Genomic DNA, 21,726 nt, shown 5'->3' on the forward strand with positions numbered 1-21,726 from the left:
ACAGACAATGTATTATATAGATGGAGTGATCACTCTAGCCATTTGTCACTATGAAAACAAAAGAAAAAATTACTCAAAGTTGTTAAAAAAAACCTTAAAACATCAATTTTTAAATTTCTACACATAGTCAAATATGTTTGAACAAAAATTTGAAAAAATAGATAAAAAAAGTAAATTATATTTATATAAAAGTTTAAAGCAAAATTTAGAAATGAAAAACTACTTAAACTGTAAATCTTTTGAAAAGAGAAGGAACATAACAAAAATGAGAATTAGCGATCATAATTTAATGATAGAAAAAGGAAGACATTTAAAAATACCTAGAGAAAAAAGACTATGCACATCCTGTAATACAATGGAGGATGAAGCCCATTTTATTTTTTACTGCAAAAAATTGCTAAAACATTAGAGATAACTTTATAGGAAATGTAATTAAACATATGCCAGATTTTATGTCCTGGCAAGAAAATGAAAAAATTAAATATCTTTTTTGTCCATCAACCTCAAAAGAAGTAGAAAGCTTAGGGTCCTATTTTAAACAGGCATTAGAACTGAGGACAGGGGACTCTTGATTTATTTATAAAATATATTTATATATCATATAGATAGATTGTTTTGCTTTTTTGCTTTTTTTGTTTTCATGGTTTTGTTTGTTAAATGTATTTTGTGTATGTTTATATTATTTGTCACAAACTTATTGTTCAGAGTTTATATGACAATAAATATTTGAATTGAATTGAATTGAATTATGACCATGATGACAGTGGACTACAACATCTAGTCATTTGATAACCAATACAAAAAGAAGGGGCAAAATATATTTTATTTCAAATGTAACAATGTGATTACAATACACAACAAGTAAATTTTGTCAATGTCTTGCACATCTTTTCAGAAGTTTTTAAGTAATGTACATGTACCAAGCTATTAAGTTTCCTGGATTTTTAAGTTTACCATCTGGATACTTATGCCCACTGTTTCTAGGACAAAGATGACAACAAGTGGCAACTTTCTTATTCCTGTTTACAAATTCAGAAATTAATTGCTTATTGTGATTTTTTATGAATGGACAATCATGTGCATGTGAGTTTTATGTTTGCGATTCCAGAAAAAGATGCATAGAGATTCTGATGTATTATTTATACATGTATGAATTGTGTATCCATGATGAATAAAAGTTAAAAAAAATCTTTCCAAATAATGTTTAACAGTAATTTTTGGTGCATTACAATAGAAAGTAAATTTTCTTTAAAAGGAAAACAAAATTTGAATGATTTTGATGTCAGATTCGCGTTAAATGTTTTCCAAAAATAACAGTAAAGGATAATTATTGACACCTCTGACGAATGACTATTATAAGGATATTACAATAATCAACGACTAAATTTTAACTCATTTGATGCTAATGGTAGCTGAAAATGACATAAGAACGCTTAACAGTAACTTAAGAGCATTTCTACCCTCATGTTAGCTGCGAAAACGTAGCTCTATTGTCCTTTGAAATTCTAATGGTCCGCAAATACATGTATCAAAATCATCAAATGGACCTTAAGAGCTTAAGAGCTATGTATTCGCAGCTACCCTCATGTGCGTATCAATTTGTTCCTTCTCAAGTTCTTGATAAAAAAAAATTATTCCCTCTATCTGTGATGCATTAATGTACTTAGATCTTTACTGAATTCCACTGTCAAATAGTCTTAACATAACTCCTTACCATGTGTTTTACTCCATTTACTGAAAATAGAAAAATAAAAGTTTATTCTACAGTAATTCAACTAATTATTAAAATAAAATGTCTTGCATACAAATAATAACATTCATTCTAACAACATTTTTTACATATAATTATTCTGATAATATCACTGACTTGGTAAACTTATAATTTCTTTATAAACAAATTGAACAAAAAATATAATAGATTTGAGCACTTGCATGTTTTAATCGTAAGTCAGGCTGCCATCCTAAATGCTCACATAATAAATACATAAATAATATTCTTTTTAGTTGTATTACCTAACGATAAGTTGGTGCATTTCGGTGATTGTTGCCACAATAAGTGGTTAAATCTAGTCGATGCTTTCCTCAATGACGCCATGACATTTGTTTATATTGGAGAGTCAATGCCGAGTTATCTCCCCTTATTTGTATCTGTCAAAATGTAAATCGTAAATTTATCTTTGGTCATGGTCATGGTCAAAGTAAGAAAACGTCATTAAGATCACGTAGCTTTAAATTACTGATTTTTAAGGAGTTTTGCCCGATATTAGAAAACCTATGAGCTTTAAGGAACAATATCAACAGAGATTGATTTAGGATTACGTAATTTTAAAATAAGTAAGGTGGTAAAAAAGGGAGATCCCTTGTAGGAGGGGCTGGACAGGGTATTGGGAGCATGGGAGAGAGGGGGCGGGAGAAGGGAGAGAGGGGGAGGGAGAAGGGAGAGCAGGGGCGGGAGAAGGGAGAGAAGGGGTGGGAGGAAGGAGAGAAGGGGCAGGAGAAAGGAGAAAAGGGTATATAAAGGAGATAAAAAGTGTATTAAAATTATTAAAATTTAGCAGGAAAACAATTATTTAATAAATGAGTGGATCAAAAGATTCAAGAAAATGGTATTAAAAAGTAAAACGACCAAAAAAACAACCAAAAACGACTCCGACGAAATCTTAAAAAGGAAAGTCCTTAATCTAACTGCAAAATCAAACAAATGGATAACAACTGTTATATTCCGAATTGGTTCAGCTTTAGGCATTTTCTTATGCTGAAAATTGTGGATTGGATCTGGTTTTATGGTTAGCCAAAACTCTCACTTGTATGACAGTCGCAGAAAATTGTGCATAGTAATGAAAAACCTTTTCACTAATTCATTACAATCTCTTATATATGGAGAAAGAATAAAAAACTAACAATTTCCAGGATTTTATTGTGAGCCTGTGCATGTATAGCGACACATTACATGTCACCATCCTTATTTTTTTTTTTTGATAAATTGCTTCAAATTTGACCTATATGCATAGAATTTGGCCAAAAAAGGATGACATTACTTAATATAGAGTAACGTTTTTTTTATTTCCCCTGTCTGGTTTCATAAATTTCCTATTAATTCTAACTGATTTAGTTTTATTTCCAACTAACAGGGTGGAGTCTGAGATTCAGCTTTCAAAATTTCATTTGGTGAACAGTGATTTTCAAGAATAATTTGAATTTATTGATTTGAGGTTGCAAAATGTCTGGTAGAAAATATTTCAGGCATGTTCAGGACCATACAATACATTTTGAAATTGTTCTGTCTTTCTTGAAAAATGATATAATAAAAAAAATCTGAGAACATACATGCATCGTCTATAGGTAAAACACTTGGTGCATCCTTGAAATTGTACACTGTAAAAGAAGTCAGACTCTGTGCTTTGAATTTGCGCACTTTTGGTTCATATATATATATTTATATTAAAGATCATAATGGAATATAGTTGGGAATCTCAATTGTAAATCATGTCCATGATGTCCAATTCAACAACAAAACACACCCATCCCTGTACACCAAGTGTTAATTAACATGAACCAAAATGATATTAAAATGTTTACGTGTTTCAGTTTGTTTCTGCATTTGAAGAAATATATCAAACAAACATATCTTTTTTATTTTGTTTTGTCGTTCCGAGCACTTTTCTTGGTTTATTTTCGACAATTATCATGATTATTAAAATAATTAATTAAACGATTATTCATTTATTGTTGGCCGCTGGGTTTTATTTTCATGAATTGTGTGATTGTAAATTTCAAGAAATAATTTTTGAAATACTGAATTGAAAGAAAAAATATGTAACCGGGGGTCTAATAGTTGACATCCCAACATGACAGGCCTTTGTTAACCTTTTCATCATTTCGATGTTGCTGTCCTGTGTAAACTGTATTTATAAGATTACAGTATCGGCAATCTATTTTTTAAAAGCTTCCGGAACCATATTATCTGTACAGTCCAATTATATTTCAAAACGGGTTACACTTGGAACATATAGGAAAAGTGTGCCAAAATAACCAAGTTCCAGGACAATTGTATTATTCTTCATTGTTAATTCTGATTTCCAAAGACTGCTTGTACTATGTATTTTCAACAAATCATATTCAGTATTATTTTCCAAAAGAAGCTTTTTTTTGCAACCAATTTAACACAAATTGGTTTCTTACGAAATTGCACAAATAGTGTCACAAAAATTCCATGTATTTTCACAAATTAAAAATAACCTGCGTTTCTAAAGTTTGGATTTACAGGGGCGTAGCAGCCTGCTGTCGTACCAATGATTTTCGTTGGTATGGCATGCCATACCTTTTTTAGCTCACCTGGCCCGAAGGGCCAAGTGAGCTTTTCTCATCACTTGGCGTCTGTCGTTCGTCGTCCTTCGTCTGTCGTCGTCCGGCGTCGTTAACTTTTACAAAAATCTTCTCCTCTGAAACTACTGGGCCAAATTTAACCAAACTTGGCCATAATCATCATTGGGGTATCTAGTTTAAAAAATGTGTCCGGTGACCCGGCCAACCAACCAAGACGGCCGCCATGGCTAAAAATAGAACATGGGGTAAAATGCAGTTTTTGGCTTATAACTCAAAAAACCAAAGCATTTAGAGCAAATCTGACATGGGGGTAATATTGTTCATCAGGTCAAGATCTATCTGCCCTGAAATTTTCAGATGAATCGGACATTCCGTTGTTGGGTTGCTTCCCCTGAAATTGTAATTTTAAGGAAATTTTGCTGTTTTTGGTTATTATCTTGAATTTTATTATAGATAGAGATACACTTTAAACAGCAATAATGTTCAGCAAAGTAAGATGTACAAATAAGTCAACATGACCAAAATGGTCAGTTGACCACTTTAGGAGTTATTGCCCTTTATAGTCAATTTTTAACCATTTTTCGTAAATCTTAGTAATCTTTTAGAAAAATCTTCTCCTCTGAAACTACTGGGCCAAATTTAACCAAACTTAGCCATAATCATCATTGGGGTATCTAGTTAAAAAAATGTGTCCGGTAACTCGACCAACAAACCAAGATGGCCACCATGGCTAAAAATAGAACATGGGGTAAAATGCAGTTTTTGGCTTATAACTCAAAAACCAAAGCATTAAGAGCAAATCTGACAGGAAGTAAAATTGTTGATCAGGTCACGATCTATCTGCCCTTAAATTTTCAGATGAATCGGATAATCGGTTGTTAGGTTGCTGCCCCTGAATTGGTAATTTTGAGGAAATTTTGCTTTTTTTTTTGTTATTATCTTGAATATTATTATAGATAGAGATAAACTGTAAACAGCAATAATGTACAGCAAAGTAAGAACTAAAAATAAGTCAGTATGACCAAAATAATCAATTGACCCCCTAAGGAGTTATTGCCCTTCATAGTCAATTTTTAACAATTTTCTTAAAATTTGAAGATTTTCAATAACATTTTCCACAGAAAGTACTGTTATAGATAGAGATAATTGTAAGCAGCAACAATGTTTAGTAAAGTAAGATCTACAAACACATCACCATCACCAAAACATAATTTTGTCATGAATCCATTTGTGTCCATTGTTTAATATTCACATAGACCAAGGTGAGCGACACAGGCTCTTTAGAGCCTCTAGTTTTATAATTTATTGAAAAAAAAACAAAGTTTTTTCACAGGATTAAAGAAAACTAAGTTTTTACAGGAAAAAACAAAGACAGAAAATCCCATTTATGAGTCATAGGCAATATAAACGGTATATATATATATAAACATTTATTAATACTAGTTCAATAGAAATAAAGGGATGTGGTAGATTAGTAGCCAATTAATGAGACGAGTTGAACTCTTAATCCAGGTTTCATAATGTGTTAAAAGTAAACAATTATTTAAAGTCAAACTGAGTACGGCATTCAATAAGCTAAATAAAAAAGTGGGCACCGAAATGAAAAAATAAATTATCGAATCTTTTTTAAATACTTTTTTATGTCTATAGATGATGCAACCTTAGCCTACCAATTACGTTTTTTTGTGTAGATGAACTTTATGTGAATTGTTTTTAAACTTATCACATTTTTTTTAGAAATGATGGTGAATTTGGGATGTCCCTTTCAGAATCGGCTGAAAATGTTCTATTTTCCCTTGTTTATACATTGTCACAAACATTGTCGGCATTCAACTCAAAAGCTACTTATTTTAAGAAGGGTTAGTTACGATACTGTTGTCAGTTCACTAAAGATTGCTTATTTTGGCTTTAATATTGATTCACTTGGACAGGGTTCTTTCTTCTCATATATTTTATGATGGTATACTACTAAACCCCTAACGGCAGGGATCGTGCTTGATATTCATATTATGAAACGATATCATATATTAGTTTAATTCAAGTCTCGAGCTCGCATGTCAGTATGTAACTGCTATAAGTATGTGTTAGTTTATGTATAATTGCCAATTTGTTTAGTTTCTTTTGTGGCCTATTCTGACATCAGACTCAGAATTCTCTTCAACTGACTTTTACTGTGCGTAGTGTTGTGTGTATGTTTTTTCTACATTGACTAAAGGTATAAGGGGGAGGTTTAGATCTCAAAAACATGTTTAACTAGCCGCAACTTTGCGCCTGTCTCAAGTCGTGAGCCTCTGGCCTTTGTTAGTCTTGTATGATTTTTAGTTTTACTCTTTTTCTTGGGAGATATTGAGGTCCCCGTATTAAAATCATCATAAGGACCATAACTTATATATAACATAAACTTCTACAATTGAACCATTATATGTCTTTGACGAAAGATGTGTAAAGAAGTCATCACTAGAAACCTCTCAATAAATGTCAATAAGAAATTCTAGCGTTGGAACCATCTAATCAATTTATAATAGAAATTTAATGGAGTAGAAGACGGCATCAAAAATGTTTAACCCTTACTCTTTATTTATATACAAGCCTCACGTCAAGAACTCTGAAATTAGTGCATTTTACACTTATTTTATGTTTTTGAGGCGAAAAAGAGGTCATAGAAATCTGCCCCGCTACGCTCGGCAAAGAAATTTATTATCTGTACCACTATAAAAAAAAAACCTGTATGCCTAGACACATTGAATGGCATCGGACACAAAATTGGAAGTATAAATTTAAGCCAAGATATTCCACTTGTTGTATCCGTTTGGATTGTTGACTTTTTGACACATTTCATGTTTCAAATTCTTTTCTTTTTTCTATATTTTGAATTAGACTTTCAAAAAAGTGAGATAACTCAAATTGTTACTGAAAAAATGATAAGCGAAATTTAAGTGTCAGAATGCAGGATTTTGCACCATTTATCCCAAAATTTCTCTGGCCCTTTAACTGCCCCCAAACCCCCTGCCGTATATCTGCCTCAAGAAGGCAGATATGAGTTGTTTTGCGACCCATAATATTTCACGCCGTACCAATATAAATTTGAGTGCTACGCCTCTGAATTTTATACTTTAAAAGTAATCGGGAGACGGCGTGTATCAGGCCTTGAAGGCATAAAACTTTGCTCAGTGCTCGGAGCACAAAAATCATGCTCGAAACATGAAATCCAACAATTTGATTGGTTGATTACGAGTCTGAGTAGAAAAATCATGCTCGAAAGATTTATGACCTTGAGGTCTGAAATAAGCTGGAGGCACACATTCACAATTTTTACTGCCGTCCTTAACAGGACTATTTCCGATTAAAATTTGTCAAATATTGAAAATCTGGGAGGTTGCATTGGAATGTCCTTCCTAGATGGGGATTTGTATGCGTCTGATTATGTTGCAGGCATATTGCACCCTATCTGTCTATTAATGTATCTCTTTTAAGTGCATCTACTCCTGAAAAACTGGATGGATATAGAAGAAATATTTACATGAGAAATTTCGAAATGTTAAAGGGGAGATACTCGTTACTTTAATAGTATGGCATTACTAATCTTCAAAGCGAAACTCTTCCTGAATGTTTTATGGATTTTAATGAAATGCATGTCGGAAAAGGTAAGGGAGAGAGAAAGAAGAGGGAGACGGGAGAAGGAGGGTGGGAGAAAGGAGAAGGAGGGCGGGAGAAGGGAGAAGAGGGGCAGGAGCAGGGAGAAACATACCCCCCTGTCCAGCCCCTCTTGTAGGGCTTGTAGGACTTTGTATACTGATAACTCTGGCTTTTATATTCTGTTGCAAACCTTTTCATTTGGCCTGCTCAATAATATTCAGAATCTTTTAAAAAATTTATGAATAACTTTTAAATTGTGACCCATTTTTAATGTACATAGACGTTATTATTATTATCTTAAAGTTTACAGGGATTTAAACTGAACGTATAACTATTTTAGGAGATATCTTATTTTTAAAACATTAAAGATATCTAATATATATAATATATAAGATATCTCATATAATATATAAGATATCTCATAAAAATGAAATTATATAAGATATCTTATATATTATAGGAGATATCTTATATGATCTTATATATCATAGGAGATATCTTATTTAGTTTATAACATATCTCCTAAAGTTTATAAGCTATCTCCTAAAGTTTATAAGATGTCTCATAAAGTTTATAAGATATCTTATATAGTTTATAAGATATCTTATATAGTTTATAAGATATCTTATATAGTTTATGATATCTTATATAATTTATAAAATATATTATATAGTTTATCAGATATCTTATATAATTGTCTTTATAAGATATCTCATAAACTATATGAGATATCTTATAAACTATATAAGATATCTTATAAATTATATAAGATATCTTATATAAAAATTGTTTATAAGATATCTCATATACTTTATAAGATATCTTATAAACTTTAGAAGATATCTTAGAAAGTATATAAGATATCATATGAACTTTATGAGATATCTTATATAACATAAAAGATATCTTATATAACATTAAAGATATCTTATATAACATTAAAGATATCTCATATAATATTAAAGATATTTTATATAGTATATGAGATATCTATATAAAAATGAAATTATATAGATATCTTATATATTAAAGGATATATCTTATGTATTATATAAGATATCTTATACATTATAGGAGATATCTTGAAATTCGAATAAATAGTAAAACGGCTTGCCATAGAAAATGCTAGAATTACTTTTCGTGCTTTATACAATAGCTATAATATTGCATGAATGTTAGTTTTTATTTCAAGTTAAGGAACACCAGAAGTGACTGGTGGCCGCATGATATAAATATGGTCGCTCCGAGGGGTTTCAACCCGACCGACCGTGAGTCATAGTAAGACCCGTATTAACCATGACGGGGCGTCCGTTTGGTTGTGCGGGATGTCTATTTAGTACTGTGATGGCTTTTGTATTCGTTTTGATTATTAAAACATTCTGATTTCTGTGAATCGCCCCATAGAATTTTCTTTGTAATTTTTCTTTTTTAAATATTTTGAAAATGTCATCTCCGTTTCTACAGGAAACACCACGAATCAAACTCGTACCTTTGCCTAAGTGGGACATTTTTGGGCTATGTTGGATGTATGATAAATTCGCAGCCACGGCCTGGTCGGATACATCCGTTGTCTCGATCATTCGTGTTGAGAGAGTGCATGCCAGGCCCTCTACACGTTTAAGAAACATTGTAACATATCTGAAGATTTCTTATGGGCCCGTTGCAAGCACAAATATCATCATGACGGTCCAAAAAAACGTATTGTTCTCGTCCCGTATATGAAGGAAATATTTGCCGCTGGACATAAAATGTTAAACAATAATCAATTACAAATAAATCACTGCCCAAGGTCAACAGTTAAAAGTATAAATAAATACATTTGTACATCAGTTTTGACCATTTAAGAACATTGTGATTTAAAAATAGTTTGTGCGATGAGTTAATTAGACCAGATGCGAATGTGTGCGTTCAAATAATGAATTTGAAGTCATAAAACTTTGCTCAGTGCTTGGAGCACAAAAATCATGCTCGAAACATGAAATCAAACATTTTGATTGGTTGATTTTAGAGTCCGAGTACAAAAAACTGACTCGAAAGTTTTATGACTTGAAAGTTTCAGCTTACGTTAACGTTGTCACATGCAACAATGGGTCCTGCAGACACGACCCAACAGGTAATCACTGATGCACGTCACGTCGTGCATTGCCACGACATGCGTTATGCTTAGATTTGGTTGAAATGTTCCCTCGAAATCATTCAATAATTTTTGTTGGCCTTTTGAAGATAACATGTACTTTTTGCTATACATGCAGGTACATAGAGCTGTTATCAAAAACAATGTATAAAAGTTTTGAAACCGAGTCAGTGATTTGTGACCACCCCTCCCACCCCTTGATTTTTTTAAACCCATCCATAGTTAACTCAAAGATGTCTTTTTTTACTATTCATGTGTCTTTTAAACCATTCTCATTATTGTATTTTAACAGCTTAATCGTTGATTTGCAATTATCTGTGCATTTAATATAGTCAGGATTTTATTGAACCGAATTAGCAAGGCTAAAATAATATGTTCCAGACCGTATGAGTTTTTGGACCGTACGCCTACAGTCTGGAGCGTATGCGTACTTTTTCAAAATACTCATACGGTTGGACCGTATGCGTACGGTCTGACTTATATTAAGAAGTTGGTCAAGTTTATTATTATATACAAATGCATATAACAGATCAACATAACTTAACTCTCAAATTAATATAAAATAGATCAATTTTAATTAAAATAAAAACTTTACATTTTAACTTTTTATAAAATTCGCGCTAATTGTAATTTAAAATCTGTTAATCTCTACTTGTATTTAGCATGTCGATCTGTAATACGTTAATTGAATTTTGATCACTGAAATTGAAGATATCAAAGTAAACATAATGTGGAAGGACAATTGTTTGAGAATATTTAGCAACTTTACAGAAAAATGCAAATGCAAAGGAACATGCATGAACTGCAAACATGATTATGTAAAAAATATTACGTAACGTGTGTCACCTTGGACGAGAGTACCAAAATTGGATTCAGATATACAATTAAACAAATATTTAATTTCAATTGTTCGTTTGTTCATTTTATCCATCTAATTGTAATAATAACAATTTGTAAAACTTAAAATAAAGATTGTGATAAATGTTTGTTTAAATTTAACCCATATGATCCAATAACATGTATAATGAGCTCGTACTGGACCATACGCGTAGACTCATACGGTCCGACCATACACGTATGGTCGGACCATACGAGTATACGTATACGGTCCGGACCGTACGCGTACGGTCCAAATACTTATATGGTCTGGAACATACAAAAGAGTTTCAGTTAATTTTTTATTAAGAATATTTAAATTTTGTACTTACATGTACATCTATATCCATAATTCATTCTGTTTTTGGAATTTTATTGAAACTTGGCCGATATAATTCACAAATCAATTCAAATACTTTTTTGAATAATCATTCAATCGCTGTCTGAAGTATATATACTAGGATATGAACGTACATTACTTGAATAACTATTCAATATGACATAACATGTAGAATTCCAATAAAGCAAAAGTACTCTTTCTTTGTAAACAGATCAACAACGTACGTATGTACCAATCCTTATTTATTTATGAATGATGCTAACTGTTGTCGTCGGAATCTGGGAGAAAGTATATAAGTAATATTAACTACCTATTAACACCATGGTTCGTTTATTGACTTGCGTTTTATTATTGTTTTTCACTTTCCACTCCATTAATATTAGAAAGGGAAAATACAGTTTATATTTAATAACATCTTGTACTCTTTTAAGCCTTAAGCAAGAACTGACATACTGACACAGATAAACAAAATCATTGGACATGATTTCATAACTGATGTCCGAAAAGGATTGCTAAATAGTCACAATAATGTTTACTTAATGACTTATATATTATGTATCGTCATCCTCTTGATTAGTCGCTGATTTGTAAACAAATTCATCTATATTCATAGGTCACGCTGTTCTTTTCTTTGTAAACAAATTCATCTATATTCATAGGTCACGCTGTTCTTTTCTATCTATATTTAGGTCGATCACCTTACTGACACAGAGTTCAACTAGGTGAAAAAAGATCAATACTTGGCATGATATCTGACATAACTGTAACATCAATACAAGAAATGGTATGATGCATGCCAATGAGACAATTTTCCACAGAAGATACAACTATGCGGGGTCCCATGGCTCACATCACTTAGAAACAGTAGCTGACACATGGAGGTGTTCAAGGATTGGAACCCCTTTTTTGTTTGACAACTAATGCTTTTGTATGGGGGCATATTTTTGGACCCCCTTTTTATATGGTTTGCATGTTTTGGAACCCCTTTCAAAATGGCCGAATCTGCGGCTGAGAAAACACATACAGTAAAGGCAGATAACAGTTACTGTAATATATAACAAAATTTGAAACAATTCAAAAGGGAAACTAAGGATCTGATTCAAGGATATAGCATTGAACAACAACATTTGTTACAGACGGAAACAGACACAATCCGTTAGACCACAGATTAAAATTGCGACGGGTAATAATGTTCGGAAGTTTTCAACCCTCTCCCAGTTATCTTGAGACAATGATGTAACAACACAACCTAAGCCAAGATTTACCCATAAGACCGGTACTATCCACAAACACAAAGTATCAAACAGGACACACAAACTAAAGCTAACTCAAAACAACAAAGCATATACCCATTGCTAGAAGATTATACGAACACTTCATAAAGCTTGAAAGTCATGGATGTAGAAGTAATTGATTTATATAAATGCGAAAATGTATGACTAAAATGGATCCAAAAAGAATAGCCAAATATAATGTAAAGTCAACCTTGCCTGAGGGAGTCGAAGCATTAGTTTCTTAATAATTTTGTACATTTCTAATAGTGTATCAAAAATCATTTCACAATCGACGCAGGTACAGTACTAGTAGTCTAATGGCAACATTGGGACTAGCAATTCAAAAGCAGTCGATTGTATACGTACCAAGTCTGGAAAATGGCAGTTGTTATCTTATAGTTCGTTTCTGAGTGTGTTGCATTGTCGTTTTTCTTTTTTTTTTTTTTTTTTTTTGTTACGATCCATGGAGTTTCTGGTGTATCGTTGTTTCCCTCTTATTATTGATGTATTTACCACAGTTTTAGTTTGTAACCCGGATTTGTTTTTCCTCAATCGATTTCCGACTTTCGAACAGCGTTATACTACTGTTGCCTTTATTCGATACAGCGTTGAAATTGGCAGTGTAAATTTGGTGCGTCGAAGTGGTTTTTCTCAAAAAAAACCTTTATTAGGAAAGTTTCATCCCTCCCTAATAAACGATCAACATCATTAACAAGAAAGTTACATATGTATAAGATCTTGACAACATAGTGGGCTAAAAACATTTATGATCACTCTAATCAAATGAAATGATCATCAATACTAAGTTACAAACCAGAAATTCAATTTAATAAATGTAAGCCTATAAAGAAACACCTTATTTGGAAAGATGCCCCTGCGCCACGAAGAAGTGAAACAAAAGTTTACAATTGTGCAACACATGACGGAACTTTTCAACAAAGGACCTGAATTGCTTGTCGGAGGATTCATTTCATAACCAATACCACCAATTAAAGTCACGGACAATTGAAAACAACACTTACAACTGCGTGTGCTCTCTATGACAATGTTTTGGGTGTCAAAAAAAGAGAACCTCTATTTTAATTTCGGAGTTTCATACATAACGTGTTCATATATTAGTTGGCAATTATAGAATCCTTTACCTTAAATAGAAAAATGTTCAAGTCTTTAATTCATGGCAATCAGATTACTTTCATATGGAAATACTACTGGAATACTGAATGTAATAACAGAATATTACTTATCTGAAGAAATTCCCCCCAAAAAAATAAAAAAATATAGTACTTACACATAGAATAATATCCTGGATACATGTTTGTATGTTAAGGGGAGTCACAAATTTATGATAAACTCTAATGATTTCAAAGCAGTCATTCACTCACTGCTTATCAATACACATGAACAAAGTACTGAAATCACCAACAGTCGTCATCTGATTTGGAATGAGAAGATATAACATCAAGTATGTTTTATATCATCTTAAAAAGATTTTTACTAACTAAACATCGTGTGGAGATTACGAATATTAGTAGATTATTTTTGGTTTTACCCTCCTTCAATACTTTGTGATATGGACAAGTAAAAATTATCTCTATCTTACACAACGACATGGTATCTTAAGTAAAGTATGATAAGAATTTCAATCAACTCTTAAACTACTGCGTGCAAGTGCACTATAATGACGATGTAGAAATGACAAATAATAATTCAAAAGTGTAGGTCGATAAAACAAAAACCGTGTAAAACAATCGCGCTTTTGTAGTAGCAACAAGTACAGTCTTACTTCTCAGTGGGGCATTGGACTGTTATCTTTTTAGATGACTTTTTTTTAATTGTAAACACATTTTTTGTTCTTGCTGGATACATAATATATTGTGTAAGGAAAAAGATTTTCCAGAAGGAAAAATGATAATTTTGCATGGACAATTACTTAAATTCCTTAAAATATATACGGAATGACTAGTCTTGTCCATTATTTTAGGCTACCTTAGACACTACTTCTTAACGTTTAAAATGAGAGGCAGGTGATACAAATGGGATATACAGACTCATAAGTCGAAAACCAAATTACACGTCCATGACAAAAAAAAGAAAGGACCATACGAAAAGCAAAAATCAACAAAACACAACGTAGAAAACTAAAACTATGGACCACAAACCCCACCAGACATTCCTGGTGATCTGGGGTTTTGCAGAAGCATTAGCAGACCCTTCTCTACATGTGGCACCCGTCTTGTTGCTGATGTAAGTCACATTTTGTTATAAGACTTATTCAGTAGGTCACGTTCCAGAAAAAGAGGACGTAATAATGTGGTTATACTAATTGGATCATATTAGTCGTCATCTGTGAAACATATATTCCACAACGGTCAACCCATGATGGCGTTCAATCATTTCGAGGGGATGACTTCAGTTTCACCACTTGAATTATTACTTCATTTTATGCAGCAACCTTATATTAAGATAATCATGTTAAAAATGGGATGTCGTATCAACTAGGATATAATAAGCCTGGTACTTTTGATACCTTTTAACACCACTGGGTCGATTCCACTGCTGGTGGACGTTAAGTCCCCGAGGGTATCACCAGCTCAGCAGTCATCACTTCGGTTTTGACATGTTTATCAATTATAGGGTGATTTTTATAAATTTACAGTTATGAAATATTCGAAATACTAAGGATTTTCTTATCCCAGGCATATATTACCTTAGCTGTATTTGGCAAAACTTTTTGGAATGTTTAGTGTGCAATGCTCTTCAACATTATACTTGCTTGGCTTTTTAACAATTTTGATCCGAGTGTCACTGGTCAGTCTTATGCAGACGAAACACGCGTCTGGCCTATCAAATTTTAAGCCTGGTATACCTGTGATACCTATTTACACCATTTAGTCGATGCGACTGTTGGTGGACGTTTCATCACCGAAGGTATCACCAGCCCAATAGTCAGCACTTCGGTGTTGACATACATACCATTTATATGTTCAATTTTATAAATTTACTGTTTGCAAAATTCTGAATTATTCAAAATACTAAGGATTTTCTTATCCAAGGCATAGATTATCATAGCCATATTGGCCAAAACTTTTTTGAATTTTGGTCTTTAATGCTCTTCAACTTTATACTTAATAATTTTGATCTTAGCGACACTTATGAGTCTTATGCAGACGAAACGCGTGTCTGTCGTATCAAATTATAAGTCTGGTACATTTGATAACTGTATACCTGCTGGAATATTGGTACATAGAAATGGAAAGTTCACTCTTGGGAAGCTGAAATCGTTTGTTTTGTCGAAGTCTTTTTTAAAATCTTAGATGTAAGTCAACATATGAGACTTTTAAAATTATTCAGTGATAAGACATCATATATAACAGAACAAGAAGTATAAGTACAATAAACGCTTCTTTACATTCTCCATAAGAAGCACCTGCGGAAAGTCTGCCTCATCGGAACGAAGGGACAAGTCAACACGAAGAGGGACATAGTTTGTTTCTGTGGGAATGTCGAGTGTTTGCCTTAAAACCCGAGCTCTAAATTAAAGAAAAAAATGTTGTCAATCATTGAATCAAGCAGCTTGATAATGTCAGTTTCAGAAAATATTTTGATCTGTTCAGATTATGTATAAACGGCTCAGTTTATTTTTATTTTAACAGTACACCTGACCATCATACTGAGTTGTTTGAAAATCTACTCAACAGTACTGAATTACCCGCAAGCCAATTGTCTAAACAATACGTTTTACCGCTATGTATTAGTCTTCAAAATTTACTGAAAAACTGATCATGAGCGAACACTATCGGTCAGACTTTTCTAGTGATATTAAGATCAAAATGACATTTTACGACTAAAATTATTTACAAGTGATTTTAAAACCCAACATTTTTAAACTCAATTTTGTTCAAACAACTTCGCCTTAACCCTATTCGGAGAATGAACGTCTTCTGTTTCGTGGAATACGCATTGATTGAAATTGTAATTTCAATTGATAGATTTAGGCTATCAATATTTCAATTGGTTGTCCTATTACTATGGTGGCCGGTTAAGGCCATTTCGCGTTTTTGCGTTTTCGCCCTTCATATTCTATAGGGCGAAAATGCGAAGTCGAAAAGGCGAAATATTTCATTTTCCGATTCGCGTTTTCTCCTTTTCGCGATTTCGCGTTTTCGCCTGTTAGTGATTTCGTCTTTTCGCGATTTCGCCTTTTCGCAATTTCGCCTTTTCGGGATAAATATGTTATTATAACAAAAATTTTTAAATATAATCGATTACAGATATGAAGTTATATGACAATCATCTGAATGACTTTTACTTTGTAGTCTTGTCTCCTATTATATTTAAAATGTTATGTTATAATAACATGTGTATCGCGAAAAGGTGAAATCGCGAATTCGTCGAACATACTATTTGGGTTAATCTTTTTCATTTCGCAAAAGAAATGGTTCACTTATGGCACAAAATGGCCTAAAATATCAACTTTATCATAAAACAACAAAAAGGTCTCAAATTGGTTCTTAAATGGGTCTATTTCAAAAGTCTTAATGCTATATATAACAATTCTTCTCATAAGAGTACAAAATATTCTCCAAAGTATGCCCATTTTAGACATTTTGTCAACATATGATGATTTTGTGCATTTTTCAGACCTAAAAGCTTTAGAAACACATTGGCCGCCACCTTCGATCCAAAATGTGTTGTAACTAAAAGATTCCAATTTTGATATACATTTCATCAATATAAAAACATTTTGGATCGTAGATGGCGGCCAAAGTTAATTATGCCAAAAACAATTAAAATTATGGGAAAAACGTACCAAAATTAACCTTTTAATACAAATTGTATTTATTTAAGGGGTCATAGCTCCATAAATTATAAAGGAAAGTGCCAGAAAAAAAATATGTTTGTCTTACTAGCATTATCAGAAGTATTTCTATGTGAAATTTGTAATTTTTTGGCCCGATTTAAAAACCATAAAAAAATCAGGGCCAGTTTTAACCCTTCGTGAACCTTCTCCTTTAAGAGAGCCATTCACTAACTACATTGTCTCTGTAAAACACCATTTAACCGGCCTTCACTACGAAAGCCACAATATAATATGTGTTCACCATTGCTATTAAAATATTTGTTTTCGCTATCATGTACAGCAGTGTTTTGTATGTGTGTCCGATTGCCATTGCAACAACATGGATTCGTTTTCAGCAGTTTGCTGTGTGTTACTTATTACATAAATTATATTGATAGATGGTTCCAGGATGTCTGTAAGGTCACTATGGATTCTGAAGTTAAATTTCATTACCTTTTCAGTTATACCGCTAACAGACAAGAGAACGTAATATGTTTAAGAGTATTTCACATATTCTACAAATACAAACAAAGATCAAAATAAAAAAAAAGATATAAATAAAAAATGTAAATCCTGTGATTCGATTAATGAACAGTTACCCACACGGAGTTTCGACGCGTGTGTGTGTTTGAGTGTGATGTAGAAGCATCTAATCTCTCCATCCGCCAGGAACAAGAGGGATCCTTTTTATTAGCATGTTTATTGTATACAATTTATAGTTTCGACCGTACGTAGTCACATGTGGAGCAGGATCTGATTACCCTTCCGAAGCACCTGAGATCACCTCTAGTTTTTGGTGGGGTTCGTGTTGCTTATTCTTTAGTTTTCTATGTTGTGTCATGTGTACTATTGTTTGTCTGTTTGTCTTTTTTTTCATTTTTAGTCATGGCGTTGTCAGTTTATTTTAGATTTCTGAGTTTGACTTTCCTTTGGTATCTTTCGTCCCTTTTTTAAAAACCTGTTTCTACGAAAAGTGGAAAGACATAATATGGGAAGCGAACATTGTCTTCCTTTACTAGATAAACATGTGTAGCAAAATATTACAAAACGGACATTCATATAGTAACTCCCGATGTTTATCCCTTGATAATTCAAAGTATTGGAATTTGTCGTCGATGTTAACGGTAAATTCGGAAGTATAATTACCAATTCTTCGTCAGTCGTCCATCTTTAGTTGTTTTCAATTTTTATGCATAACATGTAAGGAATTGACAAAAGCAGGCTCATTAATACTGAATAGCTTAGCGTCTGGCGTACTAAATAATAATCCTGGTACCTTTGATAACTATTTACACCACTGGGTCGATGCCACTGCTGGTGGACGTTTCGTCCCCGAGGGTATCACCAGCCCAGTAATCAACACTTCGGTGTTGACATGAATATCAATAATGTGGTAATTTTAATAGATTTCCTGTTACAAAACTTTGAATTTTTCGAAAAACAGAGGATTTTCTTATCCCAGGCATAGATTACCTTAGCCGTATTTGGCACAACGTTTTGGAATTTTGGATCCTCAATGCTCTTCAACTTTGTACTTGTTTGGCTTTATAAATATTTTGATACGAGCGTCACTGATGAGTCTTATGAAAACGAAACGCGCGTCTGACGTACTAAAAGAGGGACGAAAGATACCAAAGGGACAGTCAAACTCATAAATCTAAAACAAACTGACAACGCCATGGCTAAAAATGAAAAAGACAAACAACAGCACACACGACACAACATAGAAAACTTAAGAATAAACAACACGAACCCCACCAAAAAACTAGGGGTGATCTCAGGTGCTCCGGAAGGGTAAGCAGATCCTGCTCCACATGCAGCACCCGTCGTGTTGCTTATGTGATAACAAATCCGGTAAATAGTCTAATTCGGTAGGTCACATTCAGGAAAGGGAAGGGGATTGTAGTTACGACATAAGGAACATATCCGATATCATTTGTGATACGGTTATTCCATAACGGTCAACCAACTCGTGATGGCGTCCGTAAAGTTTACGAAGGGATGATTTCAACTTCACCATTTGGAACTCTTGGTTTAATAGCTTCCTTGTGAGCAGCAACCCTCTATCAAGAAAATCATGATAGGAAATGCAAGCACGGGAATATCGTATCAATAAATTATATTCCTGGTACCTTTGATAACTATTATCAATACCAGAGAGAATAACAAAAATACAACTATAAACTTGTACTTACTTGAACATCTATATCCATACATATGATTCATATTAATATAACCAGCTCTTGCACAAGAATAAAAATACATGTTTTCATATCAATTTCTCTCACAAAATATTATAAACTGTACTACAAAACACATATAAACCCATTATTTTCTCTTCAAAATACTATGTCCTAATTTTTTTGTCAATTTAGAACCCATTTCAAGACATGTTATTTAATGCATAATAACAATATTGCACAAAGAAGTCTCGGAATCTACAAAGAGCGATACCATTATAAATCGTATACCGTTGACATAATAGTTTTATCAGATTGTACTTTGTTAGTACTGAACCAAATCGATATTGCTGATTATGCATAGTTAGTATATAAACCATTATAAATATACTAGTTCATTAAACTGAAGTAATAATCATTACGTCATAACTAAGTTATTATTTAACACCTCTATAAACACACGTAATAAACTCCAAATACTAGTATTTAATAATACTCTTTCAATGATCACCATATATATATGAAAATAATTTATGAATTGAAAACTATTGAAAAGACTCATTTAATAAGTAATACAGATACAATGATATCTCATAGGGTGAATGAAATCTATTGAATTTTATTTTATTGATTTATTTTTTTAAGATTTTATTCAAACATTTATCTCCTCATCACAGCACTTTCGGAAGACAAAATATTGGACTTTGATGTCTCTATTTTCTTCTCGTTGCGTCCATCCTCACTTTTTTCGGTACATGTTTCTCTTGAGAATAATAAAATAATATCTGTAGATCCGCCATCATTTCAATTGACTACTTATTGTTTGGTTCCTATGTTGCTTCTAGTGGAAATTATGAGGAATATGCCTTAAATATTAGAAAAGCTCTGACACATCACAACCTACCACTGCTTAGCTGCTGACTAACTATTAAGTCTTTATGTTAAGAAGCATTTGAGAAAAATGTGACAACATTTTTAAAGTTCATTCAACATATTGAAAAATGCAAAAGAGAATGAATATAAAAAGTCACGCAGATCCGAAAAGTGCTCTCATTTAAAACTCATTACTGGTCAACTGCTAGCAAAAATAAAGTAATTGTGTTCAAAGTACCTTTCCAAAAAAAAAAGATGACGATCAGACGGATTGATGAAATTACGCAAAAGTAAATGAAATAAAGTTCTACTCAGTTTTGTATTTATTCTGTTTGATATGGATGCGTTAACACATCCCGTAATATGCTGCACACAATAATACCCAATTGAACAATGGCTGTTTATTGAAATATCAATCCACCAAACCCGAAAAAAATGTTTATTCACAACTTTTTTAGACAGCAGTCTGTTTTTGAAGACCGTGTATGTACCTCTAAGACGTCTTTTGCTGTTTGTGTCTTTAGTTTGTCTACTCATTGAAGCATAACCCGCCTCCTCTTTTCAGATTAGTGTGTTGATGACGATTCAATCTTTTAAAGTAAGTACGAATATTCATCTGCTGAGGGAAACCTATGCTGATCAATTACAATGGATGTCATGTAAGCTTTGATAACAGGACGTTTATATATTGTACATCGTCACACTTTAAAACCAGAATAAGACGACCACTTGGGATAACACCTCCTTCCCTCGGATCCATGAGCTCGTATCCAAGTTTTATTTCCTTTCTTCAACAGAACAACCGCACTTTGAGATGACGCTTTATGATCAGTAGAACTGTTAGCCTCGTCGTGAGTATAGGCTATTATCATAATTTCTATTATTCGAGTGTCACTGATAAATATTTGGTAAAAACAACATGCACGTCTGGCGTATACAATATTTAGCCTGATACCTTTGATGAAATTTTAATTAGATATTCTTACAGTTGAAATGATAGAGTGACTTTCTTGTTCAAATATGTCTTGTAGGCTCATGTGTATACTTTCTTTAAGTCCTATGACAGAGATTGAAAAGTGGAAGTTGCAACTTAAAAGTAAATTCTAACCTTACCTTATATTTATATACCAATCCCAAGTCAGAATCCTCAACCGTGATTGTCTTTTTCATATCTTTGCATTTTTGATAATTAGTCATGATTACAAATCATCGGGTTTGTACTAACATGACCAACACTAACGATGACA

At 32.7% G+C, this 21,726-nt stretch overlaps 1 protein-coding gene across 3 annotated transcripts in view; it reads right to left on the reverse strand.

Annotated features, from left to right (window-relative positions):
• LOC139511875 (3-hydroxyisobutyrate dehydrogenase, mitochondrial-like) overlaps window positions 1–19,859 on the reverse strand; it is a 32,044-nt gene extending 12,185 nt beyond the window's left edge. Inside the window, exons 1-2 of one of the 3 annotated variants that reach the window (XM_071299010.1) lie at window positions 19,622–19,859; window positions 1,715–1,734 (exon numbers count right to left, since the gene is read on the reverse strand). In XM_071299010.1, the coding sequence (XP_071155111.1) occupies window positions 1,715–1,734; window positions 19,622–19,691 (90 nt within the window). In that variant the 5' untranslated portion in view covers window positions 19,692–19,859. Of the gene's footprint in view, window positions 1–1,714; window positions 1,735–2,013; window positions 2,169–13,874; window positions 13,997–19,621 lie in introns of those variants that run through there. The other 2 variants (XM_071299011.1, XM_071299009.1) reach the window with 2 other exon arrangements.
• Between the last annotated feature and the right edge of the window lie 1,867 nt (window positions 19,860–21,726).

The sequence above is a fragment of the Mytilus edulis genome, chromosome 2 (assembly GCF_963676685.1).
Source record: "Mytilus edulis chromosome 2, xbMytEdul2.2, whole genome shotgun sequence".
Lineage (NCBI taxonomy): Eukaryota > Metazoa > Mollusca > Bivalvia > Mytilida > Mytilidae > Mytilus > Mytilus edulis.